General features: G+C 30.1%; 2 protein-coding genes across 5 annotated transcripts; one reads left to right on the top strand and one right to left on the bottom strand.

Moving 5' to 3' along the window:
- The first annotated feature begins 3176 nt into the window (after positions 1–3176).
- LOC126833520 (kelch-like protein 2) lies at positions 3177–8039 on the top strand. Of its 3 annotated transcripts, none has more exons than XM_050564914.1 (11): positions 3177–3340; positions 5284–5415; positions 5490–5721; positions 5802–5977; positions 6046–6154; positions 6301–6454; positions 6604–6677; positions 6769–7086; positions 7166–7315; positions 7483–7726; positions 7794–8039. In XM_050564914.1, the coding sequence occupies exons 2-11, from the start codon at positions 5378–5380 to the stop codon at positions 7982–7984; spliced, it is 1686 nt and encodes a 561-aa protein (XP_050420871.1). In that variant the 5' UTR covers positions 3177–3340; positions 5284–5377; the 3' UTR covers positions 7985–8039. The 3 variants fall into 3 exon arrangements, with proteins under 3 accessions (XP_050420871.1, XP_050420873.1, XP_050420872.1); XM_050564916.1 differs by lacking the exon at positions 3177–3340 and adding an exon at positions 3933–4010; XM_050564915.1 differs by lacking the exon at positions 3177–3340 and adding an exon at positions 4994–5152.
- Positions 8040–10127: 2088 nt separating this feature from the next.
- On the bottom strand, positions 10128–14643 carry LOC126833405 (zinc finger protein ZFP2-like). 2 transcript variants are annotated; one of them, XM_050564725.1, is made up of 7 exons: positions 14316–14643; positions 14137–14233; positions 13661–13864; positions 13142–13411; positions 12564–12695; positions 12221–12490; positions 10128–11774 (listed from the first exon to the last, which is right to left on the bottom strand). In XM_050564725.1, exons 3-7 carry the CDS (start codon positions 13822–13824, stop codon positions 10523–10525), a joined length of 2088 nt encoding a protein of 695 aa, XP_050420682.1. In that variant the 5' UTR covers positions 13825–13864; positions 14137–14233; positions 14316–14643; the 3' UTR covers positions 10128–10522. The 2 variants fall into 2 exon arrangements, with proteins under 2 accessions (XP_050420682.1, XP_050420681.1); XM_050564724.1 differs by lacking the exon at positions 14137–14233 and having other exon boundaries at positions 14316–14642.
- Between the last annotated feature and the right edge of the window lie 5404 nt (positions 14644–20047).

The raw sequence follows: 20047 nt of genomic DNA, 5'->3' as shown, positions 1-20047 counted from the left end.
GCATAAACAATTTTACAAACTTGGAATTTAGCACACAATAATGTGTTGATGAAAAATAATATGAAATCGATGTGATTTTCAATTAAAAATATGTAGGATTCATTTTTGTACCCTGAATTGTTCTTATATAAATTGTATTTAAGCCAATCCATTAACAATGTGGTTAGTCGATCAGAATATTGTAAGAACTCTCGCCGTATATATGTAATATATTCTACACTTTTTTATTTGTTCACTCAACATTAGAACTCCATTTGGGTTATGTGATAATAATTATAAAGACGAATTAGAGTTTATGTCTAATATAAGTATATACAATGAACCTGATTGTGTATTGACAATGTAATAAGACACGTTTAAAATATAGTTTAAGCTTAGAACGGTTTTTTTTTTAATTAGGTGTAATTTAATGTTATAGTAATAATTAGGTCAGCCCGTTTTATTTGTTGAAATATATTCGTATATACAAACATGTAATAATAATATTATAGTCTGGAGTGGTAAACGCAGCACCATTTACGTTTATTAAACTGCGTTGTGCTACGTTGTGGACGCGTAACGCGTAGAACAACAATATGGACGGCGGGTTACACGAGTGTCTGTTGGACAGCGGCGTGTTGAACGAGATGCACACCGTAATAGATTCGGTGGTCAATTCGTCGGTGACGGCCGCCGGCTTAGAGGACAGCGATGCCCGCGAAATCGCCGAGCGTCTGCTCGAGTTGAACGCCGACGACATCGACGGGCATCTGGACGCTTTGGTGCGGGGGATGTGGCAGTCCAGCTGACCGGCCAGTCGGCCGACGGACGATGGCCCGATTTGCTGGACTTCGATTTAGGCCACAGGCAGACCGCGCGTAACCTGAGCGCGCACTGCCGGTTGCCGTTCACGTACGACACGTACGCGGGCCCTTACTTGCAGAGACTCGCCAAAGGGCTGGAGCAATGCGTCTCGGTGGACGCGCTCTTCGAGCCCGCGGCCTACGGGTACGCCAATTTGGTGGACGCCGCGCCGCCCGGACTGCAAGACGGCGGTCGAGAGTTTCGCTTCGCTGTGCGAGGCCGCGCATCTCAGGTGTCACCGCCGACAACACCATAAGTGCGGTGTGTCTGGCCGTTGTGTGCCGCCGGGGCGCAGTTGCAATAGGGTCAAACCGGCCGTGGTGAAGTTCGTGGCCGCCGTGGCCTACGACCACGGGCACGACAGCCCGGTGGTTCGATCACGTGCCCAGAAGTAGCGTTACCAGGACGGCGACCTGATTGAAGTACTTCAGAAAACCGTGATTCTTACTTTTTGTTATCGCCAAAATATGTACAAGGACTAAAGACATTAAAACACAAAAAAGTTTCATTTTGATCTGGGGAAAAAATATGTATGATAAATTCATTTTCCAGATACGGATATCAATCGATTATATATTTATTCGATAACTATGATATCCTGATGAAAACGTAATTTTTAAACTTGATCTATTTTTTACATTACCCTCTAATAATAATAAAAAAACTGTTTAAACTAACATTCAGCTTCTAATATTTTAGACCCAGTACTTGGTTTTTTTTTAGAAAAAGAAATACACTTTATTACTTTCTGTGAATAACTCCATAATACAAATTTGTATAACTTAAAAAAAAAAAATCTCAAAAATATTTTATTCAAATATTTTTTATGTTTCCAAATGTGAATTTTGTCCGAAAAATTATCCGGCCCATTAATAAAAATTAGTATCCTGTCTTTTGGCATTTGATTTTATAATAATTTACATGTAATCAAAAAATTAGTTTTTAAATTATGGTACAATGAACGTCTTACATTTGCGTGGACCAAACCAATTCGATTAGAATGTTAACCCAAGTTATTACATATATTTTTTTACATGTACAATTTGTATAGTTATAAATCATAATATATATTTGTTTTTTATGATAAACATGTTTTTTGGACATATCTTGTTTTATTATTGATGTTTTGGAACGTTTGAATTGGCTTGTATGATAGTACCATATTGTTGCAAATATTATAGCGAAAATTGTTTAATACTTACTTAAAAAAATGTTTGTCTTATATTTTGTCAACATTTTTTTTTTTGTTATTGCGTTCGTATTTTCCGATTTTTTAATATATTAAATTAGTATATAATTTAATTAGTTTTCATTCTTTCATTTGTCGCAGTTAAGAAACTAGTATTCTGTATTGCTATACATTTTCTATGCAATTGAATTAAATGTGATAATGATAAATGTTCACATTAGGACAATTTAATAGAATCTAACCTTGACATACACAAACAGTGCACACTGGTAAAAAGCCCTACAAATGTGACGTGTGTTTGAAGTCATTTTCACAGTTTTCGGCACTTACAACACATAAACTCGTGTACACTGGGGAAAACTCCATAAATGCAATGTGTGCTCAAATTTGTTTTCTACAAAATCAAGTTTAATAAAGCTACGATCCCTAGGCCCAAAACAACAGGTTGAAAATCGGACACTTAATGTAATTGAAGTTTCTTTTAAATGACAATTAATATATTGTAAACACAGCGATATAACTCGACTAAATATCATTTATTTCACAATTATAACGTTTTAACATGGTCGGCTGCTGTTGGTTGTAACATTATTGTATTTTGCGGTTATATATCCGCCTTGTTGTAGGTAGAACCCAATGAAGATAAGTAGTATCTAAATCCGCGGGCCTTGGATAACCTTATTGTACAGATACTATTTTCTTAGTTCGTATAATATAATAACATTGCGGATTTAAAAAAAAATGTATTGTCTATTATATTTGGCACGAGCACATATTATTATATTATACTGTTTTGGTTTAGCAATGATTATAAATTCAAAAAATCTTTATGACTCATTAATTCAAATAATGGAATAATTTTGCCGCTAAAAATATTTCTTTCACAATTACAATGCATACTATTATAATAACGAGTGGTGTACCTATTTAAATATATTTGATTTAATTGGAATATTTAATAATTTTCCCTTAAATGTGCTTCAGAAATCTATTTTAAAATATTTTCCATAGTGTATTCAGATTGACGCGGTTTGCATGTATCGCAAATATAACTTGGGACCTCCTTGGAAATATCTTAACACTTGTTTTTGCTTACATACCACCACGTGCTGATAACATGGCACATAACAACAGAGTAACATAAACATATTACATTTATTAAATTCAAATTTTTCATAATGCTCGCTGCTCGTAATTCCGCATTCGTGTTCCTTGTGTATTGTTATATCTAGTAGGTATTATAGTTTGTGTAGTTACAAACATTTTTTTTAAATTTTATGACAACTACTAAACAGAAAAATTAAACAAGTAAGTGGTTGGACAGTTATTTTAATTTAAGGGGTTTACATTTTTTTGTTATGAACTAACGACAAAAAAAAATACGTATAACACATATAACATTATATGAGTTTTGCATGATAATTAAAATGCTACTAGAATTATTAATCTAGTAATAATCATTATAGGCAAATATCTACTCAAAATAATGAAATATGCAAGTATTTCAATTTAAATACAATGTAATAATAACAGTTATAATACAATATATGATATTTTTCTTTTATTATTACTTAGTACTACGTACAACTAATTGCATTATAAACATTATTTGATAGTCATTTTATAATGATCTCAATTAATTAAAAAAAAAAAAATGCAATTTATAAATAATAACTGATACAAAAATGAGAATAAATAAGAATAAATACAGTGTAGAAAATAATTATATTTAAAAACAACAATGGAAATATATATCACTTAAATAGAGAATTATCAGCTAATTTATTGTCAAGAGACAATAAAACATTTATCGAATGGTTTGACATATAATTTTGAGGGACATGAGGTGTATAAATTAATTGGTTGTTAAGAATATTGTGGTTTTTTACTTTAAAGTTAATTAGATTAAGAAGAAACGGATCAACAATTTCATTATTAGGCAACCTTAAAAGAAAAGTATCGCATGCGGTGACTTCACGTGAGTCTAAGGATTCCATATTTAATATGCTAAGAGTATTTTCATACTCTCTATTTACATATTAGTAGGGGTAAATATATGCAGTATAAGTTTGCTGATTTGATTTCTAGTCTTTGCGAATTAAACTCATATTGTATTTGAGTATAATTCTGATTTCACTAAAAAAATATACAGTCATAAACATCTGAACTTTAGTTACTATATCATATTATGTTTTTATGGGGCATTCAGATTTCAGAGCCAAACTGTTCACACAATTGTGTATCATGTATTTTGATGATTTTTTTACACTGTCCATCAAAACAATACTTTTCCATATAGTTTCAGTTTTCAGTAGGTAATCCATTATAATTTAGTGTTTATTTAAAATGGAAACTGCTTTTTATAATTGCCTTCTCATAATTTACTGAAAAATTGATTAACAGTAAAATAGTAAATATGTTAAATCATTTTGTTTAATGTGTTATACCTTCTTTAGGTACTTCTCTCGCAGTTAATAGCAACTAAGTCAGATAAGAATTAAATGAACTTTGATAGCCATTATTCTAGGAGCATTTTAATTATCATGCAAAACTCATATAATGTTATATGTGTTTTTGTTTAAATACTATACAATATGTACATAGTATAAGAGTAATACAAGTGGAAATTTGGTATTTGAATAAAACACAAATAAATGAATATACTTTCCTGTTGATAAACAAATATCATATATGCAAAAATAAATAATATTACGTTAAAACAATAGTGTGACATAAAAACATTATACAAACAATACAAACAGATTAAAGTGAGGCAACGAACCCTATGCTCAAATGCTATTTATTTATATTAATCGACAAGGTGAATTGGGACACCTGTGTTTACAAAAACAACTTTTTTAATGTTAAACTTAACCTTGACATATATTATACGTATTTTATATCATAAAGAAAACAATATTGTTATTAAAGTAGGTACACAATAATAAAATATAAATTATTATTATTCCGACAGCTTCATATCACATACTGTTGTACTCTCACAACGAACGAAGTAGTCTGTGAATGAGGCATCATTTTCTAATGTTCAAATAATTAAAAACATTTCAAACAAATTGTTATAATATCCTTTTTAAGATTATAAAACGGACACTAAAATCAGTAACTGTCATTATATAACTCATATTTTTTTTATTGTACTACTAAGAACAAACAATTTTTAAAAAACCTTTGATTTCACTGTTTTTGTTTTCTATAGCAAAATAATTTTCATTGCTATCTGAATGTTTTAGACAATATTAATTTTACAATTACCCACTGGACAAACGAAACGCAGAATAAAGGTACATCTACTGTAAGCCAAGTACAACAACTGTGGAGATAATCATGGCAGAACAGTTCAAACATTTTTATACATTCTTGCAGTAAGTCATAAATAATATTTTTGTGTTTTATCATTGCATTTAATAAATACAATAAAATGGATACATTTTTCTAGGGAGAAAAAATTTTGCGATATCACTTTGGTAAGCGACGAAGGCTTAGAAATACAAGCACACAAAATTATACTAGCCTCTGCGAGCTCTGTATTTTATACTATGTTCACTGCACCTTTTAAAGAAAGTAAAGAAAATGACATTGTTATAAAAAAAATGGACTCTAAAGTTTTACAAGCCATCGTAAAATTTGCATACACATCCACAGTTGATATTAAAGAACGTTATGTAGAGGTATTACTTCACAAACACTTTAAAAAATACACTGTTATTAGTTATTACTATTTTGCTAATTATCTATTATTATTTTTTAGAAACTGTGGTTGGCTGCCGATTTTTATGATCTATGCTATATCAAAGAATCGTGTTCAGAGTATATTAAAGAAAACATAAATCCTACAAATTGTGTAAGCTTTATGAAAACTTCCGACTTAATATCGGACAAAGAGATTTATGCATTTTGTTGGTCGTATTTCCTAAAAAATTTTACGTGAGTAATCATGTGTGTGACATACGATCGTAATAAATTTAAAATTTATTAATAATGATTTTTTGTAGAATGGTTGTGAATTCAGATTTGGCATTGAAAGAGATATGTGAATTTCCAATTGATTATGTCCTCAAGTTTATTAAACACGACGATTTAGTAATTAATAATGAGGAAAAGGTGAAATATTATTGCAGATAAACTTTAGAAATTCTTGTTAAATTATACATAATTATTGTAATATTATTATAAATAGAAAAATGTATTATCTTAATGTTAGATCGTTCCTTACCATTACCTACTGACAATTTAACAATTTATTTTAGATATTTGATTTCATTATTTGTTGGATAAGCCATAATACATATGAACGAAGTCACTTGTTATCCAATCTTATGAAACACTTACGATTGCATTTAATTTCGGAAGAAGGACTACAACGTATATGCAATGAGCCGTTAGTGAGAAGTAACATAGATAGTAAGTTTGCATTAATGTTCCAATCGGGATCAGAATTTGCTCCACGTTTTTCAAATATAGTATATTATTAATGTGTCTTTAAAAAAATGTTTGCGATTTTTCGCACAATCGTATTAATAGTTTTTTGTATTGTTATTATTTATTATTAGTTCTGATGGACTTGAAAAAAGAAATGGCTAATACAAAACCTTTATATACATTAGGAAGAAATACCGAGCCAAATGTACGTAAACTAAATTTATACAAATTAAATACAATATTACTTGTGTACTTATCATCACCTGACATATGTATAATAATATATTTGTAATCAGATAATTTTTGCAATAAACGGTCATACAAATGGCCGCGATTACTGTATAAAGTATATGGATACCAGAAGCGAGGACAACTTGGAGTGGAAAACGAGCAATCATTTAGTTTTCTGTCCTCCCCGTAAAGACACAATAATGGTGGTGACGGAGAATGGATTTATGCTCTCCATTGGCGGCACGGATGAGTCTGGTAATGATGTCAATCTTGTAGATGAGCTAGACCTTAAGTCAACATCAAAACAATGGGTTCCCACAACACCACTAAATAAACCACGGACTTTTTTCGAAGTCTGTACTCACAAACAATACATATATGTCGTACGTATTTCAATTAGATTATATTTTACATTAATTACAATTGACTTATGTACAAAAACTTTTTTTTTTTTTCATATAGGTTGGAGGATTTAATTCTTCGGGTAGATGTTTTTCGAATTCAGTAGAGTATTATGATACAAATTCCAAAGTATGGACAGAAATCGCTGAACCAATGCCAACGGCTCGATGCCGGTGCAGTGCAATAATCAGTAATAATCAATTATACGTTGTATGTGAACACTTATTGACCATAATAACCACGTCTAGCTATTCAAAAAGTTTCCTTACCTTTATTTTATGAATTATTATAAGCAAAATAATTTTAAAATATTTTATTTATCCAAGTAAATGTAGTTTGTGAGAGTTTAATCAAGTTTAATTGTTCTATTTATGTAGTTTGGTGGAGCTAATGAAAATTATCTTGCAACTGTAGAATGTTACGACATTGGAAAGAAATATTGGAAACAACTCGATCCAATGCCGATAAGCAATTCTAGGATGGCTATTACGAGAATATTGAACGTCATTTATCTCATTGGCGGTTACAAAGCCCTTAGACGAGTTCTAAAATTCGACTTACAACATTTCAATTGGGATGAAATGCCCAATATGCACTCGGGCACATATGATGGAACATCGAGTCTGTGAATATTTATTCAAGTATATTGTACATTACTTTACTTATTATAAACCATTATGAAATGCAGGTGTTGTTATCGGGGACAAAGACTTGTTCGTGTTTGTCAACGATTACGGAACACTTCAGAGAGAAAGATACGACGCAGAAGCAAAACAATGGCAATTGGTTGATAAGACAGGAGAGCCATCGCAAGGATTTGGTCGTAATATCATTGCTTTAAATGATTTTACACTGAAATCATACGGTATTCACTTGTAATACTATTTTTTGACAATAAAATTGGTAAATAAAATTTGTTTCAAAATTATTCAAATTTGATTTTTTTATTTCAAACCTTAAACAATTTTTGTAATAATATGAAATGGACAAGTCCTTATTAAATTTAAGTCAAGCTCAGCTTTATACCAGTTCTAATTTGATAGATTTAGTTTTAAATATGAATTAATAGATCTATTAGACAAAATTATAATCAAATAAGTAAGTGATATTTTAATTGTAGGCTTTTTGAGCCCTCTTTATGGCAAATGGAAAATGAATCGACACGTTAGAATTCAAAACAGGTTCACCTGAATAGTGGCTTTATCGACAGATTGGTTCTTACATTATCTCTAGTTTATTCCTAAATAAATATAATGTTTTTTAGTTCATAGTATGTAGCCGAGTTGCAATGTTCATTTGAATAGATATAATAATAACTAAATAATACTTATTCTTCTAAGTTACACAGAACGACCATTGTTGTTTTGGATACAAACAAAAAATGTCGTTGGACTACGACCGAGGTCGTTAAGTCGCCCATTGAGCTTACTTTTGGTACTTCTACATAATATGTTTTGTGGTAAATTTGATACATATAATATTTAGGTGTTTACAACCTACAATTGAATCTCCAGTAACGTGACGTAGTCCTTTTTCGTGGTTTTGATTAATTTTACTTGTTTAAATGAACCACGCAGTTGTTTAGATTTTTTTCGCTAAATCAGAGTCATAACTTTTTATCCAGCCAATAAGTTTTATTTTCATAAAAAAACCAAAATGGATTTATAATTAAGATTTGAAAGAAACACTGTTTTGTACTTGGATAACTTTCTAAAATAAGTTTTTTTATTCTAGTTATTTTGCTTTAATTAGAACAAATCTCAGATTTAACGTAGAAGTTTTATTTTTATGCAAAAAACACAACTGTTAAATTGTGATTGTTTTGAATGTTGTTTTAAAATTTGAAAAAACTATAAAAACATGACGTGCTATTTGTTGTTGTTAAAGCATTTTATAGAAAATGACTTTAGGCAAATATCACAATTGAAGGACTTTTCACCAGTGTGCACGCGCATGTGGTATGTCAAGGTACTACTCTCAGCAAACATCGCATTTATATATGAGAATTACCTAGCAACTGTAGAATGCTACGACTTTGGAAAGAAATATTGGAACGTCATTTATCTCATTGGCGGTTACAAAGCACTTAGACGAGTTTTAAAATTCGACTTACAACATTTAAATTGGAACGAAATGCCTAAAATTAAAGAACTAAAAAAATTAATGAGCTATTTGTTAAAACATTTTTGTAAGCCAGTTTTATATTAGCTAATAAAAACCTATTAAAAGTATATCTTTATTTATTTTGTTTCAACAAAAGGGTATCCGGTGGTTACAGATCTTCAAGCAACATTATTATTTAGATGTTGAAAAAAATATTACTTTTATAAAACCGCAATAACATAGTTTCTAAGCATTATTTTTAAAACTTATTATTTTATTTTACATTGGTATAAAAATTCTACTCGAAATTCTAAGTGGGTAGTTATCGCGGTTACAGATACAAAACGAATAACTAAAATAATGTACATCATGGAAAACTAAAACCTAACTTTTATGCTCCGCATCAAAGCTGAAAATAATATGTTTCTATAATTCGTACCATAATATTTACAAAAAAAAAACGAAAAATTCTTGTTTTGCATGTGATTTTCAAATTTGAAAAAAACTAAAAAACTTGACGCGCTATTTGTTTAAGCCAGATTTAGATTTAGCGAATAAAAACCTATAAAAAGTATATATTTTTTATTTTGTTTCAACAAGGCCCATTATTGTAGTTTAATACGTGTAAAAATACTTTTACTTAGTTCTAGAGTTTACTGTTGTACACTTCTGTATTTTCTATACCAAACTCTTTAATAAGACGTTGTCGTAGCAACATAATTTATAATCGTGTTAATGGTAATTAACATATATTCAACTTGAGTGTAGTAAATTGAATTACCAAAATGAATGCAAAAAAAAAAAATTAACACAAACAAAATATAAATATATGAAAAATGTATATTAATAATAACTGTGAATATAATAATACACATATAATAATAAATATGTTTAAAAAAATTACAAAAAAAGTCTGTAAGGTAAAAAATGGGTAAATCTATAATTACACATAAATAATATAATATAAAAAATATTGCCTTTTTTAACATTTAATCATCACTTAAACACCTAGAGGTTAAAATAGTTTAATTAAAATTAAACAACAATAATTAAAACTTTAGCAGTAAATGTATCTTATGGAGGGCGTTAATACCCTAATAATTTACAAATCGATACTTAAAACGTCTAACAAAAAAGCAATATAAATGATTAAATAAGCCCTCAAGTTTTCATCCATCTGGTTAGAGTTTTAGGAAAAAATTTAAAAGCATACCCATCATATAAAAGGTTATTCACTTGTTTGTATGCATTTGTATGATCTAATCTTGAGTTTGATACAAAGGACATTAAACACAATTAAACTTAGTAGAACTTTTAACCGGTGAGCACGCATTTATGTTTTGTTAGACTGCGTTTTTGTGAAAAACATTTGGAACAAACTTCACATTTGTAAGACTTTTTGGCAGTGTGCAATCGTTTGTGTTGTGTGAGATTGGCTTTTCTAGAAAACGACTTAAGGCAAATTTCACATTTGAAAGGTTTTTCACCAGTGTGCACACGCGTGTGGTATGTCAAGGTACTATTCTCAGAAAACGACCTTAGGCAAACATTGCATTTGTAGGGTTTTTCACCTGTGTGCACGCGTTTGTGTCCCGTGAGGGTGGAATTTGAAGTAAACGATTTTAAGCAAACATTGCATTTGAATGGCTTCTCACCAGTGTGGACGCGCATATGTTTTGTCAAGGAACCATTCTCAGGAAATGATTTTAAGCAAATATCGCATTGGTAGGGTTTTTCACCGGTGTGCACGCGTTTGTGTAATGTTAAATGAGATTTTTTAGAAAACGACTTAAAGCACACATTACAGTCGTAGTGTATTAAGTTGTAGTGTTTTTCACCAGTGTGCACACGTTTGTGTACTGTAAGCGAGGATTTATCAGCGAAGGACTTTAAGCACAACGCACATTGGTAAGGCTTCTCCCCAGTGTGCACGCGTTTGTGTAATGTGAGATGTGATCTCTTAGAAAATGACTTCAAGCACACATTGCATTTGTAGGGTTTTTCACCGGTGTGCACGCGTTTGTGTTCTGTGAGGCAAGATTTTACAGAGAACGACTTTAAGCATACATCACATTTGTAGGGCTTTTCCCCAGTGTGTATGCGTTTGTGTGTGGTGAGGTGGGTTGGTTGAGCAAATGACTTTCGGCATACATCACATTTATAAGGCTTCTCCCCTGTGTGCACGCGTTCGTGTAATGTAAGTAATCTCCTCTCAGCAAACGACGTTAAGCATACATCACATTTGTAGGGCTTTTCCAAAAATGTGTGCATGCGGCGTTTGTGTACTGTGAGCCAGGATATTACAGCGAATGACTTTAAGCACAGAGCACATTGGTAAGGCTTCTCCCCAGTGTGCACAAGTTTGTGTTTTGTGAGGGAGGATTTTAGAGAAAAAAATCTTGAACACACATCACATTTGTAGGGCTTCTCACCGGTGTGCACCCGATTGTGTTGTGTGAGATGATATTTTGAAGAACACGACTTGAAGCACACATTACATTTGTAAAGCTTCTTTTCACCGGTGTGCACGCATTTGTTATTTGGTTCATTACTCATATTATTGGAACTAAAACAAAACATTATTGCACTTTAAATAATAATTTAAAATATATATTTATATTCTTTAACAATATTTTATACATATTCTAATTGGATTAAGTAAACACACTGATTAAACTAAAATTTCCTAAATTCATCTGGTTGAATATATATGAATACAAACATTGCGCTATTTGAATAATATTTTTTTGTTTTTTGTTGCCTACCACTTTTTTTTTCATAATTAAATGTTATCATAAAAATTAAAATTGCTTACATACAAGTGTTTAAATTAATGAAATGCCAATTAGTACGATAATGATTTTACAACTTGATTCATAGATTTGTTAAGGAACATACCAAAAAATGGTGTAACTAGATCATTTTAACGAAAAATTAATTATGATAGTTTTTCGCTTCAGATCTTTAATTGATAATGTAATAGGTATAATATTTAATGAGAATTTGCCTTACATGAAAACATTTTTGACAACTTGTTTTCCTGTGCTTTTCTGGAATGTTAAGTTCTCACTATGTGATTCAGATATGTGACGAGCAACTCTTCTTTTTGTACTAAACGCCTTGTTACACACATCACAGACAAATCTAAGTATTTCGTCCAAATCGTTCGTTTGCAAATCTGGAAGCCTATTTTTTTCAGTTTCTATCACCGATTCAAATACATATCGCCCAACTAGGTCTACCTCGGCTTTGACTATTGTTTCTATGCACGTTTCTCCAACACTAAAATCAAGAAATAAATAACTTTTCAATATATTTAAGATATTAAAATAAAAAAAAAAAAAAATTTATTTACTTATATGCATTATTGTCTATTGTTTTTGGTTGTTCTTTTGACTGCCGATTTTTTTCTATTTTTTCTAATATGCAATTATAATTGTCAGTTTGGTCTATTTTAATTTTCGTCTGGCCTCTTGCTTGATTAAGTCTATAACATAGCCAATTTGAAAAATTAGAAGGAAAACTCCCATGTTAAATTTGAAAAAAATATTAAACCACTAGATTAAGTCTTAGACCATCCCTATGTTACATGGTCTATTATCAAATTTTTTATTTAAATAAAAACATTCTAACAGCTAACTGCACAGCTTGATTGTTTTGTTCAGTAAATATTTTAAAAGTATTACAATTCAAAGTTTAAGAACTTTACTTGCTTTCCCTTATAGATTATATTTTTAAAACTGTAATGTAGCATCGATCACAATATTATTAAAACAACTTGACGGATTCATAAATAGCTCAGGAATAAACCAAAAAATGGCGTAACTAGTTCATTGAAACAAAAAAATTAATTATGATAATTTTCCCCTTCAGCTCTCAATAATAAGCTCTGATAATCGTGTAATAGGTATATTAAATAAAAATTTGTCTTACACTAAAATATTTCTGGCAACTTGTTTCTCTGTGCTTTTCTGGGACGTTAAGTTCTCACTGTGTGATTGAGATATGTGACGAGCAACTTTTCTTTTAGTATTAAACGACTTGGTACACATATCGCAGACGAATCTAAGTATTTCGTCCAAATCGTTCGTTTGCAAATCTGGAAGCCTATTTTTTTCAATTTCTATCACAGACTCAAATACATATCCGCCCACTAGGTCTACCTCGGCTTTGACTAATATTTCATTGCTCGTTTCTCTGACACTGTACAGAAAAAAATATATAATTACATTTTCAAACAAGGAATAAAGAAGAGTAATGTAGCATTTGTATACGAAAGTTTTTATATTATAAATATTAATAATATCAAAAATAATTTATCAAATATGATTTTTTTCCTTGATGTTAAAAATAATTATTGGGTCAAAAATTAATAAATCAAAAAATAATTATAATTATTTTAATTTAAAATTATTTTTAATATAAAATATTTCAATTGAAAAATCACATTACCCATATGCATCACTGTCAATTGTTTTAGATTGTTCGATGTGGGTCGTGGGACAACAGTTGTATGACTTTGCAACAGATTTAGATTTTGTAGTTTTCGATAAGGCTTCAGTCAATTGCTCTTTTGTATCCTCGTCGCATTTATTTATTTTGTTATAATTATCCATTTCTGATCTGATTTTCAGTTGGTATCTAACTACTTCAACTCTAAAAAACAAAGCATATTTGCAAAAATTAGGACAAGAACACGGTGAAATGAAACTAGAGTGGAGGCCGACTCTTCGACCTAATAGATTTTAAAAAAAGGGGGCCTCAAAGATTTGCCAGAAAACTTGACACTTCAATAGCAGTATCAAGTTAGTTTAGTCCTCTAGGCATGCTATTGTTTCCTTTGGAGGTTTGATGGCGTAAGCTCCCATCCAACCAGATTTCCAAAGCCCGAAGACGCAAGAAATTGTTTTATATAGTTAAAGGCTTACTAGTTTAAAGCGTTGGAAAAATTCAAGTAACTATAATTCTGGAACTAGAGGAGTCCACAGTGTTTTGACTTCAGATTTGTAATAACCGTAAAAAACACTACACGATAGCAAAAAAAAACAGTGTCCAGTAATTGTTCCAAATAGAATAAATAGAACTAATAATACTACTCGGCACTTACTTTGAGCTACGATGAGACCGCTTGCCAAGGCTACGATTTCTAGACCCAAAACAATAGGTTGAAAATCGGACACTTTATGTAATTAAAATTTGTTTTACAAATTTGTATTAACAATTAATTTACTGTAAACACAACTATATAACTCACAAAAAATCAGTCGCTTTAAGCAAGAACTGAGACACACAATCACTACAATTTCATAATGATAACGTGACGACATGGTTGGCTGCGGTGGTCGGATGCTATTGGTTGTAATATCGTTGTATTCCGCGGTTCACGGTTGTATATTTATTAATCCTCTTTGTTGTAGGTAGAACCCAATGAAGATGAATAAAAACTATCTAAATCCGCGGGCCTCGGATAACCTTATTGTACAGATACTATTATCATAGTTCGTGATACAGATTATATTATAGCTGTTACCGACTACGACCACTGAACTATATAACATTGCGGACACGATGTAGAGAAGATAAGGTGACACCACTCAACTTCTTATCAGTAAAAATCTGGGTTCGAATGCTTCAGGCATTTTGGTAGTTCAGCTTCGCTGTACAGGTGGCGCCACTATTCACCCGGAGGTCGATATTTTGGTTACACCTCAAAGAGCCACTCGACACGGAGCCACTCGACAAACAACCACCGAAAATCGACACGGAGCCACTCGACAAGCAGCCACTCGAAGGGGTACCAACATATACAATATTTATAAAAAATGCACGATTATTATTCGTGTATGTTGTGCGGCTAGTATTGTTTATTTAAAGGGGAAAACTTGTACATTTCATAATTAATGCAATAAGGCTTGAACTATTTTTAATTCACTGTGTGACCTGTCTTCTGTTTTGAGTTTTTTTATTTAAGTTATAATCAAATCAGTTTCTATTATTGAAATTTATATAAAAAAAAAACGGAAAGTATATGAAACAATATTTACAATATTATATTATAGTGATAATTTACCTACAATAAATTGTCTCCTGAGTTTGTAAAAAAAAATGTTTTTCAAAACATACTTACACGTTTTATAATAAGTAAAGCAGAATGTTCATTGATCAAATGTCAATGAAATTATACTTTTTTTTTAAATTATTTAATACCGATGTATTATACCTATCTATTTATAACAATACATCGTGAATACCTCATACGAAACTATTCGATACCCGTCAATAAAATTAAACACATTTACTTAAATACTTTACAACTTCCAATAGGCAATAACACAATAATAAATTATAGTTAAATATTATTTAATTTTGTATTATATATTTTCATATCTGTGTATTAGTTATCATGTTATATATATGCCGAAAATAATAATTCCGAAAAAATTTAGAACCAAAACATATATTAACCGAAAATATAATAGCCGAAAAATATTTAAGTCGAAAATAATGTCATCGAACGTATTTTAGCTGACACTTATTATTTGAACAGAACCTTATAAGTTATAAATTATAATAGTATACAAAAACACTGTTACGCGCGCCGTGTGACCGCGTTGTGTCTACTGTCTACGCTATTTTTATAACATCTGTGATAAGTTTCATTTGTTATTGAAATATACAGCTATTTTTTATTTTGTGGTTGACATTTTTTTTCCATATATACTACGAATGCTTAATTGTTAGTATTTGTTTATACTTAGCTACACAATAGTAAATTCAAACAGGGACAACCTATGGTAGACTGGCGCCTTGCCGATGCTGAATAAAATGTTTATATATTATTAAGCCGGCAGTAGTTTTTTGGGGTCTAAAATAACCGGTATGGTTCTTTTGGATCTAGATATGATACACTCATCAGACTTATCACTAATGTCCAGCTAATATATAAAATAGATCACTCTAGTTTATGTGTAAACAAGGTCAGATACAAGGGGAAGGCTGGAGTTAATAGTTAATAGTTTATAATACAATCTATATTAAAATAAATATAAACCAAGTCAAACTATAACGAATTTATGAGTAGTAAATTCACATGACTTCTTAAAAACAATCCAAATTAACTCAGGTGCTATAATATTATATACATAATATTATCATTGATTATCATTAATCAAAGATATTATGTATAAATGCACAAACAACAAAAAAGTTCAAAAATATTAAATTTATATTTATAAACACAGATTTCCTTATTTCACACTATTATAATATACAAGTTAAAAGTTAGCTATAACTTAAATTTAAGTGACATGTGTATTGGCGTTGTCGATTGCATTATCTAGATGTTTTTATACATGTGCATAGAGCACACAAGGGTTTCACAAAATGATTGATACTTAGTGTGTGATATTATAATTAACGTGAAGTGGGTCTCATACGGTTAAAAAATTATTAACGAAACGTTAACATTACTAAGTTTACTATGGTCAAGTTTATACAAACTAACGGTTGGTTACCAACTGCGGCCATCCATCACTGATGTTAAATAATTATGAGATTCGAGCTATCAAAAAAAAAATATAATGGTTCAACACGTTGGCGGTGGCCGGTACTTAACAAAAGACTGCAAGGAAATAGTTTTTACTAAAAAAATTGATGATTTTACTGTTTTTATCTATTTTTAATGTTATAATTATTAAAATTTATTTTATTATTGACCACGATTTAATAAAAAAAAAATTGTTTGGCTTAAGTATTCTAACAGCCTTAACAAAAATGTATTTTTTAAAATGATTATGTACATGTTTATTTTTAAAAGTTATTATCAGCAGTAATAAACATATAATATTAATCATTTGTTGAATAAAAACTAATAGTGTACATATTATGAACACAACGGATTTCATACAAGTTATTTTAGTATTAAAGTTAGAAACAATTGTGCATTATTAAAGAAAAATACTAGATTAATATAATCAAGTTTATAAAAAATGTTTACTAAATTATTTCCACTTGGCTTATAGTTTTTAAATTTTGAACATAGTTGGAAAAATAACAAAATATAGTTAGAACATTACAAATAATTATGGTATAAATCTACTTTACCGGGCACCCTTTTTTTCGATTATTTTTTTAAATCGACAGTACTTTTAATGTTGATTACGAATATGTAAAAAATTTGCGCCGCTCGCACTTAGTTTGGAAGTTACAGACTTTTAAAGTTCGCCGAAATCGACATACGTGCGCGCCCGGCACTGCACGTCTACCCGCGCCCGCTGGGTACTTCGTCCGTCGATCGCCGCTTAATTATCATCGGATTCCTCGTCTACCTGCCTCCCGCCCGTCGTGGTCCTTTTTTTTTTGCATCATAATTTCATCACGCTAATATTTGACTTGTTTGGGATTTTGCTATAGCGAACAATGAACAATTTTTGGCTCGCCCGATGCACATTGTTGAGACTTGAGGATGACTTAGTAGTAAATATTAATGTTTTATCGCGCCCCGCTAATATTATAAAGTATTACGGGCTATTATAAAGCAATACATGTTATTCATTTTTTATAATTTGGTTATTCATTTATATTTTATGATTCTACATATATTAACACAAAATAAATATATAATGCTGTTTTTCTACAAACTCTGATGAAAATTGTGAGGGACACACACACATACATTAATTTATATATATATATATATATATATATAGATAATAAAAATAGAAATAATTAATCAGATAAAAAAATCCAATTTATATAGATGGCCTATAGCATAAGCCAAATGGGTGGAAAATATACACATTTGCCAATTAGCTAAAAATGTACTTTTTTTGGATTTTTATATCGGTATTTATCTAATTCTAACCCTCTGCTTCTGAGTTTTTAATAATTAGTTCTAAGTCAATAAAAAGTAAAAACCTTTATCAAATACTTTTTAGTTGTATATATAATATATACATGGATCGTTCATTCCGATACTCATGAAAATGCACACAAATTAAACAACGTTCAATAACTTCATTTGTTTTATATTTAAAATATATTTGTAATTTAATTGGAATACATGAAAGCAAGTTAAAATATTATTCAATTAATATCGTTGCAATGTACATAATTTTTTTACCTATGTATTAAATTAATAAATAAGTATCAATAATATAAAAATGTATAATTATTTATAATAATAGAGTAAAAGTATTTAGAAACAATAATTATTACTAATAGCATGAGTAAACAATAAATCCTGTTGAGTAAATTGAAATGTTTACAATGAACATAGTAACAATGTCTACTATACAATAGGGGTTTTAATAAAAATATAATATTTTCTACAAAATTACTGTTTTTATTTTTATTGATATACAATTTGGAAATTACATTTTTTGCTATTACTCCGTTATAATATGTGGTGTCGGCCGCACAACATACACAAATAATAATCGTACATTTTACATAAATATTGTACATGTTGGTATCTCTTCGGGTGGCTGTTTGTCGAGTGGCTCCGTGTCGATTTTCGGTGGCTGTTTGTCGAGTGGCTCCTTGTCGAGTGGCTCCGTGTCGTGCTCCCGATATTTTCTATGCGGCTTATGGACGATAAACATTTTATTTTTTACTTTTATGTTAATTATTCTTTATTTGGAGTTTTTATTATTTTTATTGTCTTATTTAGTAATAAGTAATTATTTTGTTAACTTTTTAATTGCGAAAACTGTGTTTTTTAACGGCATTAAAGTAAATATTACTACTAGAATATAGCTTTCATAATTAATTAAATTAAATTTATTCTGATCTAGTCTTTGTCCAGCACAGTTATTTATTTTATTATTTTAGCTACTCTACTAATATAAAGTAGTATTCCAATACTAATTAGTCATTAGTATACATGGTCATAATTTCTAAATTTTAGATCAGAGTAATAGAATAAAACTATAGTAGAGCAAATGTTGCCAATAAATTATAAATCTAAAAGATCTACATTAGTCAATGAATGTTATTTGTAAAAATGAATAAGAACAACAGTATTTTATAATTATATATGCCGTGGTTTATTATGTAGACACAAAGTATAAACAATTATTTGTGATGCAAGTATCATCTCTAGGAACACAATGCAGAGAATATGTCGCTACTTCGTCCCTAGGCATTGCACGTATGGTTGGGCTTGAATTACACGGTAGTCGGGCTTTCGAAGACACTTAATTGGGGTTTATTAAAGTAATTAATATCTGCCTTACACAAGCGATGCTTATTTTTTGGGGGTAAATTAAAATAATCGGAAAGAATGTATTGTTATGTACAGTGGTGTATTACAGGGAGGGGGGGTCGGGTTTAAACCCCCCAGAGCCAAAAAAAATTGTGTTTTAAGTAATATATTATAGGTATTTATTATATAACTGTTACAATGTTACTCTCTGAAGTAATTTAGAACTTGAAGTAAATAAATAATAATTGAATAATTATATTTTAATTATTAAGTGTTAAGGGGAATTGCGGCTACCTAAGTAAGAATTAAAATATCTTCGGAACTATAAGTCCAGAAATTTCGTTATTCTTTAGACCTTCAACAACTATAAACTCAATTTGAAAAAACTTCTCTGGTGCTTAAAATTCGATATAGGAGGGGGGAGGGAGGGGTTGAGGACAATTTTTTCCTTGTACATAATACGTGTTATTATATTATATATCGTATAGAATAATTTCATATATTGTTATAAAAGGATAGTCATCGTTCGACTATAAACGTATTTTGTGGAATAGGAATTAGAATAAATAGTACATTTAATAAAACTACATATACGAATATTGTGGTTTTTAAAATAATATATAATCTATAGTCCT

Source organism: Adelges cooleyi, unplaced genomic scaffold, assembly GCF_023614345.1.
Source record: "Adelges cooleyi isolate 19-005CV unplaced genomic scaffold, UGA_ACOO_1.1 ACOO_flye_CR_arks_rails_tigmint_CR_PRNA_2, whole genome shotgun sequence".
Taxonomy (NCBI): domain Eukaryota; kingdom Metazoa; phylum Arthropoda; class Insecta; order Hemiptera; family Adelgidae; genus Adelges; species Adelges cooleyi.
This window is presented reverse-complemented; position numbering and strand designations above follow the sequence as displayed.